Raw genomic sequence first — 21,217 nt, forward strand, 5'->3', positions numbered from 1 at the left:
AGCTGCACCCTTGTCGTACCATCTTCGCAAGCCCATATCCCATGAACTTGTACTAGATCCAACTACAATCTGGGCATTTGTATCCGCCAGTCTAGAAACAAAATGAAAAGAGAAAAAGAAAAAAAAAACAGAATAAGAGAGAAAAAAGAAGGAAAAAGAAAAAATTGTTTGGAGTTTTTGAGGCCCCAGCACGGGCAAAAGAAAAAACATATGGTTTTCGTTTGTTTTAGGCCCGCATACTCTTTGGAATTGTTTTGTGACTGTCACTCAAGTGTTGAATTGTGACCACTCGAGTGATAGTATTTGTGTTTGTTTGATAGTTGCTAGAATTGAGATATGAAAATCTCGTCCGTTTATAGATGGGTTCTTTCCATACTCTTAACACTAGCCAATTTGAACCAGAACTAGTTTGCCAGTCAGAATCAAGAATCAAGTCAAGAATCAAGAATTAGTTTGCCAGTCAAGTCAAGTCAAGTCAAGTTCGTCAGTCAAGTCAAGTCAAGACAAGTTTGCATGCCTGCCAGTCCGCCTAACGGAGCCAGTCCGCATCTGCTTGTTTGCAAACCCATGTCGTATACCACCATGAGTTTGACGGGAGGTGTTGGAAAATATTAGGATTTTAGTTTATTTGAATATTTGGTTTTCTGGGCTTAGCCCGTTAACATTAGGGTTTCGGTTTCTTACCTTTTTAGGTTAGGGTTAGTTTATTATAAATAGCATGCTTGTTATTCAGTTTAGAATAAGTTATTCACAATGTAGTCTCTTAGGGTTTTGTAGTCGTTCTGGCATTCTCAGTTAGTTTAATAATATTCCTATTATTTTGTTAGTCTCGTTCGTTGCGCACTCTGATATTCAACTAAAGCAACTACAGGAAGTGGAGACGAGAGATTGGTCTCTTGTTGACTCTTAATGAGTTCGACATAGCTCTTGACATTCCCAAACCTGTTGCACCCCAAAACTTGAGGTGTGAGATTAAGTAAAAATAAATAGAACAAAGTGGTCGTTTAAGGATGCAAAACAATTTCATCTTAAGATTATGTTGACGAAAATTTAAATCCCCCAATTTCCATAAAGTTAAACTACAAAAGTCAATTTAAAGAAATAGAGTTAAAGGTCTCATGGTAATACAAACTACAAAAGCGACCTGAACCGTAAAATTCACCGAAAATAGCTCGTTCAACCAAAATGCGTGAAAATTTCCAGATCCAATGTAGACCCATGAAACTAAGTTGTGGCAAAATTTCATTGATTTTCGAGTTCGGGAAGTATAGGAAAATGTTAAAACTAAAACAGGAATGCTGCTGTTTTCCTGTAAGAACAATTTCAGCAGCTCCAAATTACTTTGCAAATAAAACTATCTATATTCCAAAGAACAAAAATCTGAATTTTTGCAACATACCACTTAGGTACACACCCACAGTTTTAAACATAACCAAGTTCATAGTGGTTCTTCAAGAGCCATTCATAAAACCTTACAGATTAAAATAAGTTCACAAAAGACCTTTAGGGCTTCTAACAAGAAAACATTTTCAGGCTATTTGAGGAAAATGTACATGAGCAAAACTATACAAGCCAAAAGACGAGTAGTTATATATAGATGGTTTTCATAGCCCAGGTAAGTAGAATCTCCAACCCACCGAGGTCGACATCATTTTAGTCTACTACGCCACAAAAGGATCATTTACAAACACTTTGGCAGCTCACCCAAAAGAAGTGTACACCTGGACTCCCGTCAACTAACCCACACTAGAGCTGCCAGTTGAAAATCAGCTAGTCAACTCTACACACCTGAAAGTACATGTGTAGAAAAACGGGGTGAGCATAAAATGCCCAGTAGGGGTAAGTCTGTAGTCATTTAAAATCTCTAGTGCATGCCAAAAGTAATAAAAGTGATTCAAAACAGTTTATTTTCACCACCACGTAATCCAACAATTTAAAATATGCTCAAAAATTTATGGAAAGTAACATATGACAGAGAAAACCAAAGGTTTCGGAGCATTAGCAGCTTGATAACAACGGTACAACACACAAGTTCAAAAATCACTTCTTTTGTCATAAGGATAACAAAGCCATTATCATTTAAAGAATCACTAGCACACCAAATCACAAAGATCTTCTTTTATCCCAAACAAGTGACAAGCAGACTGGAAAGAACCGTAATATACCTGGCCAATACACATATCACATGTATTTATCACTTTCGTAACTCATTCTCACAGCCCCACACATGGAGCTTTCCCCGGGGAACCTTGGGTCATTGTGCCCATAATCAAACAACTTCACGGGTCATTGTGCCCATTCATACATTTCTCAACATTTCAACTGCACAGGTATTATACTACTTTCCATCTACTTTCACAATTTGAACATTCGTATTGAGATGCTTCAGTATTTGGTATTGAGTAAAATAAGAGGCATGCACATCAAAACAAAATCTTGAAAAATCATTTCAATCACTTTAAACTCACCAAAGTTGTAGTAACGGAATTCGAATCATTAAGATCAAACCATAGTGAAATATTTTCTCCACTTCTTTCACATAATCGAAAAAGAAAACATTTTAAGTAAGCTTCAAATAATGTTCAAATGTCATCAATCCTTGATCAAGTAAAAATGAAAAACCAAAATATTTTATTTTTGATTAAAACTCCCCTACCTCAACACAATTTCTTGATATTCAACTTCCAGGGTGTTCGTCGACTTGTGTTGTCCCCTTGTCCTTCTCTTCCTTATCTATAAACAAGAAAAATCATTACACACCACTTATACAGATATCTAACAACATACTCTAATTCAAGGTTAATTGGGGACTTAAATCAAACACTTGGTGCTCAACTCTAAAACTATAACATGAACTATGATACCTTCATGTTCTTTTACTCCCACCCAAACTAATTCATGGGTTAACAAACCAAAAAAAATCAAATAGATCCCAAAGGTAAGAAATAGATACCTTAAATGGAGACAAAGGAAAGATCCTCACTTGTTCTAATCTTCACAAGCAAAGAAAACTAAACTCCTCTTCCTTAGATTTCCTTTTTGACAAGTGAAGAGCTAAAAGGGGTAAACCCCTTTCATTACTTTCGGCTGGAGGGAAGGTAAGAAGGAAAAATAGGGATTTCTAGAACCCATCCCTTTTTTTATATCCCAAACGTCAACTTTACCTTTTTTTTTCTTTATATATATATATATATATATATATATATATATATATATATATATATATATTTTTTTTTTTTTTTTTAATGGCCAAAGGCCAATTAATCTAACCTTAAATAAGGCAAAGCAATTTTTGCTAACAAAGACCACAAATGATTCACTCTTAATCCCCACTTAAAATTTTCGGGATATTACAAAGCCAATCCTAACTGATCAAAGTACTCGGGCTAAGAAAGCTGATGCAAAAAGATGGGTTAGAGCCAACAAAGTCGCACTTTCCATACTTGAAAGTGCCATGACAGATACTGTTCGAGGAGGGATCAAGAAGCATGAATTGTCTGTTGATTATTTGGGTGCAATTGAGAGGAAGTTCAAAGAATCTCAAAAGGTAGAAATCAGTCAGTACATAGCAATGCTTACCACATACAAAATTGAAGGCACAGGTTCCATCCGAGATCACATTATGAAAATGACTGATGCAGCTGAAAAGTTAATTTCTTTAGATGTTAACATTGGAGAGAAACAACTAGTTTTCATGATCCTTCAAGCTCTTCCAAGCAAATTTAGCCAAATAAAGGTGTCTTTTAACACTCAAGATAAGAATTAGGATGTTGATGAGCTAATAGCACAGTGTGTGCAAGAGAAGACTAGACAGAAACAAGAAAGAGCAAAGGATGTTGAAGCAGTAAACTTTGTGCAACCAGACAAAGGGAAAAAGGCTTTCAATTCGTTCTCCAGACACTCTGGTAAGAATTCCAATTATAAACCTACTTTTTTTTCAGCCAAATGCATCTGCTAAAGTAAAAGACTCAATTAGGGGATCTAACAATCTTAAAGTCAAAACTAAAAATATTGCCAAACTTAGATATTTCTTCTGCAAAACTAAGGGACATTAAAGGAAAGATTGTCAAGTTTTCAGTGATTATCTTAAAAGCAAGGGTGTAGAACATATCAATGTTTGTGTTGAGTCAAATTTGATTGAGATACCTGTGAATTCTTGGTGGTTTGACACTGGATGCTCAGTCCACATTAAAAATTCTTTAGAGGGCTTCATAATGTCAAAACAAACTGCATTTAAGAACTATAATGTCTTTGGGGGTGAAGGAACTAAGGTTGCAGTAGAAGCTATTGGAATGGTAAATTTAAGACTGTCTTCTGGTTTTATATTGAAATTAAAAGATGTGCTTTATGTGCCAAAGATAAGGAGAAATTTAATCTCTGCTTCTAGGATTATCAAAGATGGTTTTGCCTTTCTAGGTGATGATGAAAGCTTAAGAATTTTTTAAAAGAACCACCTAGGTTGTGTTTTGGGAAATGCTTATTTGAGAGACAACCTGTGGTGTTTGAATTGTTCCTTGGAGTCTAATAATCAACATGTTTTAAACACAAGCACTAAAAGGATGCACGACAATGATGATTCTTTCATACTTTGGCACAAAAGGTTAGGACACATATCCAAAGAAAGAGTTTTAAAATTGTCCAAAGCTCAGTTGATTCCTGAATTGAATTTTGATACTGCAACTGAATGTGTTGATTGTGTCAAGGGCAAGATGACTAATTTTAGGAAACTAGATGCTAAGAGAATGATTAGTTGGAAATTATACACACTGATATTTGTGGTCCTTTTCCAACCAAGAACATATGTGGAAATTCTTATTTTGTTAACTTCATTGATGATTTCTCAAGATTTTGTTATACTTATCTCATATGTGAGAAGTTATCAGTTCTTGATTGTTTTAAGGTCTACAAAACTAAAGTTGAAAAACAACTAGGAAAGGTCATTAAGATTGTTAGATCCGATAGAGGAGGAGAATACTTTGGCAGGTACACTGAGGCTGGACAAAAAAAGGGTCCATTTGCCCATTACCTTGAACAACAAGGTATTATGGCTCAATACACTACACCTAAGACACCACAACAAAATGGAGTTTCTGAGAAAAGGAATCGAACTTTGATTGGAATGGTAAGAAGCATGATGACAAGGTCAAAGTTGCCTGGTTTTGTTTGGGGAGAAGCATTAAAGACAAGAACTTACATGTTAAACAGAGTTCCTTCCAAAGCAGTTTCATCCACACCTTTCGAAATCTGGAATGAGAGGAAGCCCAGCTTTGATCATTTTCATGTTTGGGGATGTAAAGCTGAGGCTCGAATATATAATCCCAATGAGAAGAACTTGATGCAAGGACTGTCACATGCTACTTTATTGGTTATTCAGAAAAATCTAAAGGCTATAAGTTTTATTGTCCTCAAAGTCACACTCGAATTCAAGAAACTCATAATGCTAGGTTCTTTGAGGATCAAGATGTTGCAGAATTGTCACAAGGAAGATTTATCTTTGAAGAACATGATCATATTGAGGTTGCTTCTTTTAAAACCAATTATAGAGAAATTTTGATAACTCCCTCGTCTGCAATTCAGTTGGAAGAGAATTAGCCCAATCAAGACAGAATAGAGACATATCTCAGTTCACAAACGCAGACACAACAAGATCATATTTTCGGTTCTGAAGTTCAACAAAATCCAATAAATGAAGTTGTTCATAAACCAATAGTTCCATTGAGACAATCAACAAGAATCAGGAAAACTACAATGTCGAATGACTACGTTTATTTGCAGGAAAGTGAGTTTGACTTTTGCGATATAGATGATCCTCTTACATATTCTCAGGCCATGAAAAGTCCTCAACATGCATTATGGAACATTGCTATGAAGGAGGAATTAGAATCGATGTCACAGAATAAAGTATGGACATTGGTGGATTATAATCCCCAAATCAAGGCTATAGGATGCAAATGGGTCTATAAGACCAAGAGAGATGCTCATGGCAAAATTGAGAGGTACAAGGCTAGATTGGTTGCCAAGGGTTTCACTCATAGAGAAGTCGACTACAATGACACTTTTTCACCTGTTTCTTCCAAAGACTCTATGAGGATTATAATGGCATTAGTTGCACATTTTGATTTAGAGTTGCATCAAATGGATATGAAGACTGCTTTTCTCAATGGTGAACTCCAAGAAAACATATACATGTTACAACCTCCTGGATTTGTTGAAAAGGGGAAAGAAAACAAGGTCTGCAAGCTTAACAAGTCGATTTATAGACTGAAGCAAGCATTAAGATAGTGGTTTTTGAAATTCGATCAGGTTGTTACAAGATTTGGTTTCATGGAAAATAAATTAGATGATTGTATATACATCAAATGGTCAGGTTCATGCTTCATCATTTTAGTCCTATATGTTGATGATATTCTCCTAGCAAGTTCTAATATAAAGCTTCTTAATGATACCAAGGCCATACTAAGCAATAATTTTGAGATGAAGGATCTTGGAGAGGCACACTATGTGCTTGGCATTGAAATCATTCGAGACAGGTCTAAACTGTTACTTGGACTATCACAGAAGGGTTATATCGAAAGAGTATTGCTGAGGTTCAACATGGAAAACTGTAATAATGGTGAAGTGCTTGTGTATAAGGGAGACAAGTTCTCTAAATCTCAGTGTCCCAAGACATTGGTTGAGGTGGATAAAATGAAGAACAAGCCCTATGCCTCTTTAGTGGGGTAGTTTGATGTATACTACCATATGCACGAGACCAGATATAGCATTCATAGTAGGAATGTTAGGTAGGTTTCAAGCAAATCTAGGAGTCTCATTGGGTAGCTGCTAAAAAGGTTTTGAGGTACTTGCAAAGAACCAAGGGATATATGTTGGTTTATGGCAGAAAAGAGAATCTAGAGTTAGTTGGCTATACCGATTCAGATTTAGCTGGTGATGTAAATGACAGAAAATCTACAGGTAGCTATGTGTTTATGCTTAGTGGTGGTGCAGTTTCATGGAAAAGTGCAAAACAAACAATAATAGCCACATCTACTATGGAGGCAGAATTTGTAGCATGTTTTGAAGGGATGAAACAAGCTGTGGTCGATTTAAGGATTGTTGATTCTGTGCAAAGACCTGTTAAAATGTATTGTGATAATAACTCTGTTGTTTTTTTTGCTAAGAACAATAGAAGAACTTCAGCTTCTAGATTGATGGATGTGAAGTTTCTTAAAGTTCGAGAAAAGGTTAGGAAGGGAGCTATTCAAGTGGAACATTTAAGTACTAATGCAATGATAGCAGATCCTTTGACCAAGGCATTGCCAATTGGGGTTTTTAAATTTAAAGCTCATGTTTCTCGGATGGGGGTTCTTGAAACCTTTGACCAGTGGGAGTGATCTAGTGTTGCATATGGGCTGTTGCTGCTGTGAAGTTCAGAGAGCTGGTGCAGTGATACAAACAGGTTTATGTTTTTTTAATAAAGCTTGAAGCTAGTTTTGTTTTGGTTTATTTTATTCTCAAATTGAGACTTGTTTTAGTGGTCTGCTGTTTTTAAGAAATAAAATTTGAGATAGTTCATTTGATGCTTTTATGACAGTCTGCCTGTTTAAGCAGTTGACATTGAATTATTGATTCATGCATTGTTAGGGGCAATTATTTATCTTAAATTCTTGTTGTCAATGATGTGAAATAGTGGGAGCAAATTACTTTGCTCATTTGCTGATATTGATCTGGTTCACAATGTTAAAGATACAAATTGAATGTCCGTAACTCTTCAAAACTAATGTGCATTATGGTTGCAATAAAGTTACAGAGTTCTACATTTTGAGATGTATGTAAAATGGTTGTGATTGGGGATTTTTGTTAATAGGCTTAGTGATCACTTCTATCTAAAGAACAATTGAATAAGCTGAGCACTTGAAACTGTTCTCATACTCAAGTGGGAGAATGTAAGAATATGATTATGAGATAGAGAAGTTTTGGATCGGCTATAGGTGTTCAGTTTGATAGAAAAGTCTTGTTGACAAAAGGAATGCTAATCATTGGCAAAGAAGGATCTTGTATAGCATTGAGATCAGTTCTTGTATAACAAGGAAATAAGTATTTGTTGCCTATATGGATTTTAATAGGGAATCCTAATCTGTCAAGGTAAAGATTATATGTATATATATAGTGACCTCTCTTCTCACATGAGATATGCTCATATTGGATTTAATCCTATTTAAAAGTTGAGTTCTAGATAATCTGCAAGAGAAGAGAAGGTTCACTGGAAGCTTGGTGCTATGACTTCGGGTTCTGGAGTTGATGCAGGTATGCCTTTCTTTTGGTTCTCATACACATGAATTTTGGTTGGAGCTTTTAGACTGTAATTCATGTTTTGGTCTTGTATAGTAATTCTATTCTAACAGCGAATAGATCACAGAAAAGTGAAATTTTTTCCCAATATGTTATCTGTGAAGTTAGGAAATAATGGAGAGGATAATATAAAAAGAAAAGGAATTAGCCCTGGTTAGTTTATGGATTTTAGGATCATATAGAAAAGAAAAGAAAAGCAATATCTGTTGAGAATCGTGATATGTGATGAGCATGGCAGCAGGTTCATTGCTGCTTAAGCGATATATATAAAAATTGGGTTGTAGATGATGCACAATGTTTGTCACCGTATTTTCGGGTTTTAGGTCATAAATTTTACTAGGGTAAAGGGATATATGATCAAAATTTTCACCTGCAATTGGGAACTACGTATGCAATCGAATTCTGTACCTATTTCGGTATCTTCATCTAAATTTGCATTTGAATCGGCGTTTATTTCGACACCGGCTTGAAAATTAGCATCAATATATATATATATATGTATGTATGTATGTATGTATGTATGTATGTATGTATGTATATGTTAGTTTTTTCCCTTCTTGACCCCAAGACCCTTCTTGACCAACACGCAACGGCACAATGTAGTGTAATATGTATGTATATGTTAGTTTTTTCCCTTCTTGACCAACACACAACGGCACAATGTAGTGTAATTAGGATGAGGCTGACGAGCTGTTGGAATTAGCAATTTGTATATTTGTATGTTGCATCATAAGGTTTTGTAGCAGGGAAATGTTGGGATATCACATTTTTGTATCACATTGGTTACCATATTGTAAAACCTTCTATTCTGTGTGAATGGTTTTCATTAAGGAAAAGAGTAATAGGTACAAGAGACTTATACAGAAACATGGATCAGTCAAGATCTTGAAATTAAGGCCTATACAAGCCTATTACATGAGTTAGACTCATACATGAATGAAAAGCAATCAAAGATAACTTACAGTAACCAAGGAGATGGACTCCTTAAATCAAGAGATTGACAAACTTGCTTTACTCAACACATATGATATGGCAAGTGATGTGTACTTGAAACGTTAATTAATAAATTCTTCACAATGGCTAATGATTTTATGAATCACTTATCACATCATGTTGTACACCAATTATAATTTCTTTCCTCGTATTTACTACGTTTTTTTTTCCAAACTATTATTTACTATGTTTTTTTATTCCTTTTCTGCTTATTTATTGTTCATATTTATTCTTGTACTTCAATCTTTATAAATAAATCTTGCATCCAATTTGTAAGTAGGAGAAATTAGGTTTTCATCCTTACTTTTGCTGCTCCATTAATTAAAACCTCATTCCTTTTTAATTTTTGATCCAGATCCTTGGTATTAATAACATTATTCATTATTTCAATAATAAAATATTTTTTATTTCTAAATATATTCATTTAATGTTAAAAATGTTACAATTAGTATATTATATTTATGGCTAAATTTTTTATCATATATTTTTATTTTTAATTTGTACCCATTTTTAATTTGCAACCCTTTTTTAATTTGTACCAATTTTCTTTCCAGTTTTAATTTGTACCCATATATTAATTTCTTTTTGTGCCCATATTTTTTAAAGTTTTATTTGTATTTGTATCCATATTTATTTATTTATTTATTTGTACCCTTTTTTTTTGCTAAATGTACCCATGCTAATTATATGTCCCCATTCATGTAATTTTTTCAAAATTTTAATCTTAAAATGTACTCATTCTTAAATATACCAATTTGTAATATGTAACATGTACCATTTTTTTTATATAAAATCTATTCAATTTTTTTCTAATCCATTTTTAAACTTATATGAGTACATTCTTTTTTCTTTGATTCGAGAATGTATCCATGTTAAGGTTAATCAAAGAAATTTACTAATGTTATTAAGCCTAATATCCTTTTTTTTTTTTTTTGTGATTTTGAAGAATGTACCTGACACACCCCGTCCCGAAGGAGGGCATGCTGGCCGTCACGTGAGAGTGACGTAACCATTTGCACAGTACGGAAGCTTTAAGATACAATTTATAAGTTGATACACCCGAAGGTGAGTCCTAATTTTGTCCAATCTGTCAGAACACCGTCGAATTCCTCGTAGTCACCACACCTTTGTGATTCCTGAACCTGGAGGGGCGCAAAACCAAAATTGAGTGGGTCAGTAAAACAATTCTTTTCCAAATCCAAACATTTCTCAAAACGTTGTAACCCCTCTCCGTAAAACCTGTATACTTTCCCAGAAATGTAAAATATAAATATACATATATATTCTCAAAACTTCATTTTTACTATCTCAACATTATCTCTTTATCAATCATGCCATGCCATGTCATCTCAACATTTCTCATATTAATTATGCCATGCCACATCATCTCAACAGTAATAAGGTATGAATGCATCAACATAATCATATCAGGTGCAAGAAAGTAATCAACCGTAGGCCCTCTAATAGCCTTATACGGTTGAACCTAGAGCTCAAAATCTATCATTATCACTCTACCGGAGTCACCTCTGTGACCCGTCCGGCCTTCTGCACACAAGTTACGCTCTAGTGCTTCTCATAAATCATCTGTGCACATAATCTAAGGTCACCCACCAGTCGGAATCTCACTAACACTCTCGCGACTGGTCTGTCGTACCCACTCCGCGTGGACTGTACGACTAGCATCTACTTGGATCCAAGGCGAGCGTGCGATGCGGTGAATACTATAAGCACTAAACCATGGTGCAGGATTTGAGCTCAATATATATCATCATCATCATAACAGTAATTAAATACTCATCTGTGCGTCCACCGCACCATTTCATACATATGCATCATAAATCAATTCTTACCTGTGCGTCCACCGCACCAATTCATACATATGCATCATAAATCAATTCTTACATGTGCGTCCACCGCACCAATTCATACATATGCATCATATATTAATTCATGCATGGCATTTCAACTCACATTTCTATATACTTTTCATATCAATTCTATGCATGGTATTTCACTTCCCTTTTTTCCACATAACTCATATGCATTTCATTTTAAACATAATTTCATGCATTTTCAATTTCTGGGAAAACGTTAAGTATATATATATATATATACGGAAAACAAAACTGCCCACTCACCTGGAGTTCGTCCAACAACTCCCTAGCACCACACATCAAGGCGTCATGACGATCGCCGCCTAGAATAGTAATCAAATCCAACCTCAGAATTCATATCGATAGAATACATAACTTATATAAAATATGTCACTACGTTGATCGATCCGGAAGATCTGCCACTCAGATTTTAAATCCATAACTTCCAGAGGTCCACATTATACCTCTAGGACAACATTCTAAAATTTCATTACCATCCAACGGTCGGATCTCCGTCAATTTCCAAAACTAAGTGACGGTTAACATTTTATATTATGGACTTACAATTCCAATTCCGGAAGATCCGTAACTCGGATTCCCAATCCGTAAGTTCCAATAATCCTCAAATATTACGTATTACAACGTATCAAAGTTTGGTGACGATCCAACGGTCGGATCATCAATTCACATTTTCACCTAAATGTGAAAACTATAAAACGTTATTTGAACACCTAACCAACAATCCTCAATAACTTTCTCATACGGTGTTCAATTTAGGTATATGAATATACCACAGTGATCTACTCGACGTCACAGACGTCGACATATTTTTAAAATAATTTTATTTTTATTTTTTATTTTTACTGTAGCACCTTCTTCTTCCTTGGGTCGCCGGACTGGTTTTTCCGGCGGCCGTTTTCTGGGCAGTTTTTCAAATTGCCATAACTTTGTCATTTCTCAACGAAATCAAGTGATTCAAAAACGAAAGTTGTAGCCCTTGAATATACAAAGAGAATGGTACCTTGAAAAACACCTAGTTCGCCCTTTTTTGGCCGGAAACTGCCTCGAAAGCCTCGGAGGTCGCCGGAAACTGGGTATTTTTCAAATGAGTATAACTTCTTCAATACTCAACTAAATTGAGTGAAACAAAAAGGAAAGTTGTAGTACTTGACGAGACGAAGAGATTTATACCTACCTCGACTCCTAACTCGCCGGGGATTCGCCGGAAAAAGCCTCGAAAGCTCCGGCCAAACTTTGAACTTGTCGATCTCCGTGTTCTTACGTCCAAAAACTTCCAACGAAGCACTCCGAGCTTCCTTGGGAACTCACCAAGCTCGCTGTGATCTTTTTTTAGCCTAAATCGTAACCATTTAAAAGATCATGAACAGTACCATTTCACGGGAACTTTGAAACTAGGGTTTTCCGAAGCAAAACTTACTTGAAATGGATACCATCGTGATCGTGAAGTCTTCAGGGTTCCAATGGTGGTGTTAGATTCGTCGTTGGTATAGGTTTTAGGTGGTTTTGTGGTGGTCCGTGTGAGTTCGAAGGAGAGGGAGAGAGAACTGAGAGTAATCGTGAGGGAGGAGAGAGAGAGAGTGTGAAGGACAGTATACGGGAAATGGGGAGGGAAATAAGGAATGGGGATCCCACGTGGTCCTTTTCCATTCCCCAACTCTAAACCACAAAATTTTAACCTAAAAATCTAAGTTCCATCCTTATTAAATTTCATTTTATTTTCAAAACTTAGGAACTTAGATAATTATCAACTTGAGCTTCACATACTTAGTATTTCTTAAGGGCAATTTCGTCCATTCACAGCCACGAATGTAATATTTTGGAACGGGCTGTGACAGTACCCATGTTTTGATACAATAATTTTTTGGTTAATTTTGATGAATGTACCCATGTTTATACACACACACTAGTATATTTATATTTTAATATTTTTAATCCCACAAATTATGGTTTTTTATTTAAAATCTCATTAATACAAACAAATATAAATATAAATTTTTAATTTAAAAAATATAGTAACATACATAGAAATAAATTATCACATTAGTTTTAGGGACTTGATAAAAAATTGAAAACCAACAAGGTTTCACTCAAAGAATATTTATAGCTAGAGATTGCATCCAAAGTCTTCCTTGTAAGTATGAATTACGTTTTAGTATGATGTAGTTTTTCCACGTTATGTAATTATCTTAACAATTTGTAGCATTTTTCTTTGTCTTGGTTAATAAGATATAAGAGTTTAAACTTAGTTTTTTCTTCTTTTCCTGTCTTTGGATTTGTTGACAACGGAAAGCTCCTAGAAACCATTGTTTGTCCCTCTAAGAAAAATAATGGTGTAGCTCCCCTTTTGGCTATGTTTTCCTTGAAGATTATTGTCTGTTGTTTTAAAAAGCTAACTATGCCTCAAACCGCTTAGAAGAAATTAACAAAACATATTCGAACAGAACTGGTTTAAATACGTATTGCTCAAAAGTCAACATGTATACCAAGTGAATTCTATATGTTTTTTCTTTGGCGTTATATCAATATCCACGTAAAGTTAGAGAATTTTTTTTAACCCATATAATCTCATTATACACCCAATTTTATGCGTTTGCTTTGTTTCAGCATCTTAAATGTATAACAAAGATTGAAAAAGATAAATGTAAATTAGATAAAAGCTGAATAAAACACAGGAAAAAATATTGTTTAGCAAGGTGCTACCGCAAAGTTATATTCCTGTCCATCAATTAGGGTATTAAAAGTTGTAAACTGAGATTTCAATTTAAGCATTCTATATCACTGTGCATCATTCCTTTCCTAGTTTCTTTTAGGTCAATCTAAACCAATCAAAACAAATTATATATTAAATATGGTTTATTATCTCTCTTTGGAATTAAAAATATATGGTGTTATGCTAAATTGAATGAGAAAAAGAAACGAAAATGTTGAAGTTTATGATAGAAATTCAATTAGTAGAGCCAAGCTAGTGATTGTATGCATTTATACATTAGATGTACTCACAGATAAATAATGATCTTGGTATTTGCAAATGTGCGTATGCTGATCTTGAAGAAGAACTTGTAGTATTAGTCATGAAACCTGTAAAAGTACCAACAATTTGTTGGGGAAATATTATTTTGTTTTTTCTGTTAATCCAGATGAGGCAAACACATGCATAGGTTTAACAAATCAAAGACAAATCTACCTCATATTAGATCAAGGTTTAAAACTAAAACATGTCAAAAGTTGTCTCTTTGAAGAAAACCAAAGAGTTTTTTGGACCGTGAAAAGGGATTTTACACTATTGGATATCACAACCAGTTAGGTCAATAATGATACGGAATTTGCACAACATTGAGTGGCATATCAAAAGAAAGACAACATCAAAGCCAACAAAATAATGTTCCATAGCAAGAACAACATTTCCTAGTATCCTACCTAATCAACGCACATGGCTTGCGCTTCGAAAGGTGAGAATCTCTTGCCATTTTGGTGAGTTGAAGATACAATAGTTGCTCAGAGCATAACAATTTCGATTACTTAGAAATTAAAACGTAGTAATAATGTATTAATAAGTAGTGAATCATAAACTTGAGAACTCAGTGGCACATGTTTGGTTGCTGAGAAAAAAAAAAGGAAAATCTGAACAATCAACTAAAACCGACAAAGAAAGCTATCTAGCCAATTTGAATCGGGATTCGGGCACTAATTTCTGAAGCGATTAATGAGAATCTCCAAAGACCGTCCATTGCTAAGATCTTCAACCATAGGTCAAGTTAATTTTGGACACCTAAATAAATTAACGAAAAATAGGAAAATGGAAAATTAGAAATTAGTGTCTACTCAAAGAAATTGAATTCTGTATTCAAAATTTGGATAAAATTGGAATTATCTAACCTCTTATTTTTCTTGGTAGGGCGTGCCTGTAAGCTCCATCTCAAGTTCCTTCCCTCCATAATGCTTGCGTTTTGTAAAATGGAAGTTTTGAAAATAAATTGGCATTGGACATATTTATAAGCTGCAAAACCAAACCGTTAGGGTTTCGTTCAAATGAACACAAATTGAAAATAAAAACTCATATATAGCTGTTGTAGAATGTACAACCATAAAGTCTAAGATAATCCAGAATTTGAATAATGAAATCTTCAATTTTCTCAGATAGTGGCAGATTTTCCATCATTGATTTCAATAACCCCAAATTATTAATTTTTTTAATATAAAGGGAAAGTATGTCGGGTCACTTGCTTAGAAAGATCAATTACACTCGTGTAACTTTGATCCCATAAAAAAAGTGATCCTACTGAGATGACCCAATTAAGGCCGATTAGTCTTTGTAATGTGATTTATAAGATTTTCTCTAAGGTGCTCACTAATAGGTTGAAACCTATTCTCCCGGATATTATCTCACCATCGCAGAGTGCCTTTATACCTGGAAGATTAATATCTGATAACAGTATGGTTGCTTCGGAAATTGCACATTATATGCATCGGAAAAATAATGGATGGAACGGTGTTATGGCTTTGAAACTGGATATTAGCAAGGCCTATGATCGCATTGAATGGAATTTTTTGGAACAAATGATGAGGAAGATGGGTTTTGCAGACGAGTGGATACACTGGATAATGATGTGTGTTTCGACAGTCACTTATTCATTCAAACTGAATGGTGAGCCGGTGGGGCTAGTCTACCCAAAACGGGGAATTTGCCAGGGTGACCCTTTGTCACCTTTCTTATTTGTGTTGAGTGCTGAAGGATTATCGGCGTTGTTCGATTCATGGGAAGCTCAAGGCAGGATCCAGGGCGTTAAAGTTTGTATGGGGGCCTAAGTGTTCATCACCTATTGTTTGCGGATGATAGTTTCATATTTCCTAGAAGTTCTATTCATGAATGTTTGCAATTAAAGGAGTTATTATCTACGTATGAAAGGGCTTCGAGGGCATGCTATCAATCTGTCAAAAAGTAGCGTAGCATTTAGTAGGAATATCACAGAGATTGATTCCCAAGTACTAGCGGATTGTTTGGGGATGGAGCGTGTGGCTTTCCATGGCCGTTATCTTGGGCTTCCGATTTTCATCGGGAGGTCGAAAAAAGATACATTTGCTTATATTAAAGATCGGCTGTGGAAGAAATTGAATGGTTGGCGTGGATAGTTACTTAGTAGTGCGGGCAAGGAAATTTTAATTAAAGCAGTGGCACAGGCACAGGCACTACCTTTATACACAATGCAGACTTTCTTGTTACCCAAGTCTTTTTGTGATGAGCTAAATCAAATGGTGGCAAGGTTCTAGTGGGGACGAGAAATAGGTAAGCGGAGAATACATTGGGTGAAATGGCAGCGGCTATGTAAATCTAAAGGTGAAGGTGGCTTAGGTTTCAAAGATTTGAATGCATTTAATCTTGCTTTGCTTGCGAAACAAGCGTGGCGTATTCTTCACCAACCTAGTTCACTTGTCGCACGTATTTTCAAAGCGAGGTATTATCCAAATAATGAGTTTTTACAGGCGTCTGTTAAGCCTAATTCTTCCTATTGCTAGCGTAGTGTGGCTGCTTCCCGGTTCATTATTTTACAAGAAGCACGGTGGTGAGTGGGAGATGGTCTCCAAATACGTATTTGGGGTGATAATTGGTTGCCACAGGATAATATGTCTCGTGTTCTTAGTCCGGTACCGTGTGGGGTGCATCCATTTCTTACAGTACGATCTTTAATGGTGGAAGATGAGGGTGTGCGGTGGAATTCGGCATTAGTACGGGGGTGGTTTACGGAAGAGGAAGCTGCCCTCATTTTCATCATTCCATTGAGTTTATTTCATCCTCCAGATTCGTTAATTTGGGCTAAAACTTCTAATGGGTTATTCACAACGAAGAGTGCTTATTTTGTGGCTAGAGCATATCCAGGTTTGGGCGGTGAGGAGTCTACGGGTTTAATTGTTCGTGAGCGAACAAAATTTCTGTGGAAAGCATTACGGAGGGCTAAGGTTCCGGGGAAAGTGAAAATTTGTGTTTGGCGTGCTTGTATGAATGCATTGCCTACTACAGTGAATTTGAAGTCGAGACGTGTAATTATGGCGGCTACTTGTGGATACTGTGATCAAGCAAAGGAAACGATTGAACATGCTTTGTTAACATGTACACGAGCGGCACTTGTGTGGTTTGGTAGCCCGTAGGGAATTACATCTTTCCCTCGTAGTGAGTATGGCTTTCAAGGGTGGCTGGAGTGCATGGCGCAGGAATTCTCCAAAGAAAGTTTTGAGTTGCTTCTTATTCTAGTTTGGAGTATTTGGCGAGTACATAATGATTTTCTCTAGTCTGGTATTGAGGTTTCTCCATTGGATACCCATCTTAGGGCACAAACATGGCTGGCGGAATTTAGAAAGTGGAATGTAGTTGTTCATCAACCATCGTCCGTGCAAATAACTCGGTGGCAGCCCCCTAGTTCTGGTTGGATAAAGTGTAATTTTGATGCTGCTTGGGATGAAGAAGGTTCAATTAGGGGTTTTGTGATGGTAGTACGTGATGCTAAAGGTGGTTTTCTTGCGGTTCAGGTGAGCAGGGACGCATGAATCCGTTCTGCACTACATGCAGAGGCTGCTGCTGCACGAGCAGCATCTATGTTTTTATGCCGATGGAGCATGGAGCAAGTTCAGGTAGAGGGTGATCAGTAGCGGATCCAAGAAATAATGTTTGGGGGGTCAATAAGGATAGCGCGCGTAGCGCGCAATTTTTTTTTAACAGAAACGGCTATAAGTATAACCTGCGATACAAGATATGATACAAGAAATGTGGGAAACATACGCATTAACAAACTCACATGTATGGGCATCTCAGCTATGACCAGGTTGCTACTTTCTTCAAGACTTTTGAGAGTTACTACCTCACCCCCGACGACCATGTTGATTACAATCCCATCTGCACGTATTTGTACAAAGTTATCGCAAGAGAGCATACCCCATTAATATGCAACTAACAAAGTAGTACAACTTGGTAGGACGAACCTTCAGCCAAACAAGTTGTCATACGGCTTGTATATGTTTCCTGCACAGAGGATTGTAAGGAAGGAAGCATATATACATGAGAAAATAGAAGGGACGCAGTATGTAATGCATAAGGTAGCAAAACCACATGCAGTCCCATGTATACAACTGTTATAACATAGAATTCAATCATTAACGACCTTGAAATGGCACAACAAGAGTAACTGTCAGCATAAGTGGATGCGTGAAATTGCAGAACATCTAAGTCCCAATTCCCAAAAGGAAAAATGAGAACTGTACCTTCTTTGTCGGTAACTCATAATTTATAAGAACACGGGCAGCTATAGGTGACTCCCCAGAAGGAAGCAGCGGAAGGCATGCATCTGTTGCAACTATCATATGAGATTTTTGTTCATCTTTCACAGACTTATTATCAACTGCTGATTGAGCACTCACTTCTGGGTTCCATCTCATTGTTGCTTGCCGAAAATGCTCTAATATTAAAGAACGGTCTGCCTCAGCAAGGTCAGTGTACTGCGATACAAGATATGATGCACGGGCTATAAGTACAAACTTTATCAAGATTCCTTCAATGAGTTTTGAACTTTGAATAGAGATGAAGGTGGTTCTTTCAGACCTTTCGTCGAACACTTGGTGTGCAGCCAAGAGGTCTCACCAGCAACTCCAAGGGATTGCACCAGTAGCTCCAATGGATCTCTAAGGTTGTTTCCATGGCTTCCAAGGGGTCGTGCGACCCCTTTGACCCCACTGTGGATCCACCACTGAGGGTGATGCATTATTGGTTATTTCTGCAATCCAAAACAAAGGTGTAGCTCATAATGGCCATTATGGTCTTTTATTTGATGATACCAGGAAACTTTTGAATGAGTTCAGAGCGTGCAAAATTATATTTGGGCGAAGAGAGACCAATAAGGTGACCCACCATCTGGCGCGAATGGGTCTGACTGTTGACCATCCTGGGTCTGACTGTTGACCATCCTGTTTCTTGGTTTGAAGAGCCTCATGATGTAATCTCTAAACTCTTATTCGACGATAGTCTTATTAATTAGTTGGTGCGGAACATTTTTTTTCCCTTCGATCAGGTTGAAATCTCCGGCAGGATTTTTATTGAGGCCCAATATTATGCACCCTATCCTTATTTGTACGTTTTTCTTTTCAGTATTCAATGAATATCGCACTTTCTTCAAAAAAAAAAAAAAAAAATTAACTCTGCAATATCAAAAAAAAAAAAAAAAAAAACATAACTACGTATTGATCCTTATTCATAAATCTGAAAGGTTAAAAAAAACCATAAATATGTACTAATCTTATAACCAAATTGTTTGATGCATTGAAAAAACGGAGAGAATTAAAAGGTGGTGATTGTAAATATTGTAGCTTTGTTACAATTCTTAATACACTGAACTCCAGCACAATTTCTAATGGCAGAGTTTGGCTGCTTAGCTTCAATACCATTGCATTATTAAACATCCAAATATGGTAATAGTCATGTCTACATTTTTCCTCTAATCGACTACTTGTACATTCATGTAACATGAGAGTGGATCTTGTAAACTTTATATGTATATTCTCATCTCTACCTAGCATAAGGCTTTTTAAGAGCTCACTTACTTCAGGTTTCATCGGAATTCCGAAGTTAAGCGAGTTCGCGCAAGAGCAATCCCATGATGGGTGACCCATTAGGAAGTTCTTGTGTGAGTTCCCAAAAACAAAACTGTGAGGACGTGGTCGAGACCCAAAACGAACAATATCATGCTATGACAGAGTCGGGCCCGGGATGTGGTGGGAGTCCGGGCCGGATGTGACAATTCACAAGGTGTTGAGAGAATAACCTCGAAAATAAAGCACTACATATACAGAAAATATGTTCAGTAATAAAAGCAGTAAGAAACTAATGTAGTTTTCATGAAACTATTGTAATTTTTAGTTTCTAACTCATTCATTTGATCAATACCATCTGAATCAGTGTAATTTCGTCAAATTCTAATCCATAGGATTACTTGTGTGCCTAAAAACTGATCGACTCTTGACAACAACACATAAAAAATACTTGGGAAAACAAAGTTGTGTGCCTAAAGGCTTCGTTTTAAAAGACGGAGAAGAGCAAAGGAACTTTACCTTAGGAATGTTCTTGCCTCCGCTCAACCTTTTTACCCACCCTAAAAAATACTTGAAATCCAATCCACCTGCTAAAACACATCCCCAAAAAAGAAATAGCAACCTAATAAACTTAATTAGATATGATCATTTCACCACATAATTCAAATTAATTGGTGGACAAAATTAATTATTAAACTGAGTTAAAAATTAAATATAAAACCAATAATAATTGTGATTGTCCATTTTCTGCTCCTTGGGCTTTCCACTTGGAGTTCAAGATAGCACGAAACCACCAAAAAAACAACCATACAATTTCTAAGACCAGAGCACAAAACCAAGCAAACACCGCCACCTGCAACAGAAACAACATAGTAAAACAGAGTTCTAGAGAGAAAAAAACAGAGGACTTTAATTTTACATCGATCAAGCAATCGATCTAGACGAAAACCCCAAGATTTCCTAAAACGAAAAATCGAATTAGATGGAACAGCCACACACAAATCATCGAAAAAAACATAAGAAAAGATTTGAAAGAAAAAACTCACAGACCTTAATCAGAAGGGGTTTGCAAGGTTGTACACAAAAACCCTAAAATTCGCACACCAATTTTCCTGAAACAAAAAAACCCAATCCGATTAAACAACCACACCGAAAACACAAATTGTCTTCCCAATCAAAGAAAAGACAAAAAAAAAAGAAAAAGAAAAAAAAAGAGCAATGAAACCACCTGAAACAGTGCAATCAGCCGGAAAAAGAAACTCTTCACACGACACACAATCGACGCAGAGAGAGAAGCAGGGAACTACGAAGGGTTGACGCAGGGAGACCGACAGAAGAAAATGGAAGAGGCTTCGAGCACCTTCCCCACCAAAAACAAAAAGGAACGGTGGAGACCTTTTCGAATCAAACTAACGTGTCAACATCGC

At 36.1% G+C, this 21,217-nt stretch overlaps 1 protein-coding gene across 8 annotated transcripts; it reads right to left on the reverse strand.

The window, feature by feature from the left end:
- Positions 1–1,572: 1,572 nt before the first annotated feature.
- On the reverse strand, positions 1,573–21,201 carry LOC103415032 (ATP-dependent RNA helicase FAL1-like). Of its 8 annotated transcripts, XM_070812104.1 has the most exons (11): positions 21,019–21,201; positions 20,841–20,902; positions 20,310–20,643; positions 19,803–20,038; positions 19,114–19,372; positions 18,808–18,979; positions 18,471–18,704; positions 18,192–18,231; positions 18,008–18,105; positions 15,096–15,216; positions 14,735–14,988 (listed from the first exon to the last, which is right to left on the reverse strand). In XM_070812104.1, the coding sequence occupies exons 6-10, from the start codon at positions 18,901–18,903 to the stop codon at positions 15,136–15,138; spliced, it is 549 nt and encodes a 182-aa protein (XP_070668205.1). In that variant the 5' UTR covers positions 18,904–18,979; positions 19,114–19,372; positions 19,803–20,038; positions 20,310–20,643; positions 20,841–20,902; positions 21,019–21,201; the 3' UTR covers positions 14,735–14,988; positions 15,096–15,135. The 8 variants fall into 8 exon arrangements, 6 of the variants coding, with proteins under 6 accessions (XP_070668205.1, XP_017182227.3, XP_017182228.3 ...); XR_011575376.1 differs by lacking the exons at positions 14,735–14,988; positions 20,841–20,902; positions 21,019–21,201 and adding exons at positions 1,573–1,788; positions 2,657–2,733; positions 14,220–14,297 and having other exon boundaries at positions 19,803–20,465; XM_017326738.3 differs by lacking the exon at positions 19,803–20,038.
- Positions 21,202–21,217: the final 16 nt, after the last annotated feature.

The sequence above is a fragment of the Malus domestica genome, chromosome 14 (assembly GCF_042453785.1).
Source record: "Malus domestica chromosome 14, GDT2T_hap1".
Lineage (NCBI taxonomy): Eukaryota > Viridiplantae > Streptophyta > Magnoliopsida > Rosales > Rosaceae > Malus > Malus domestica.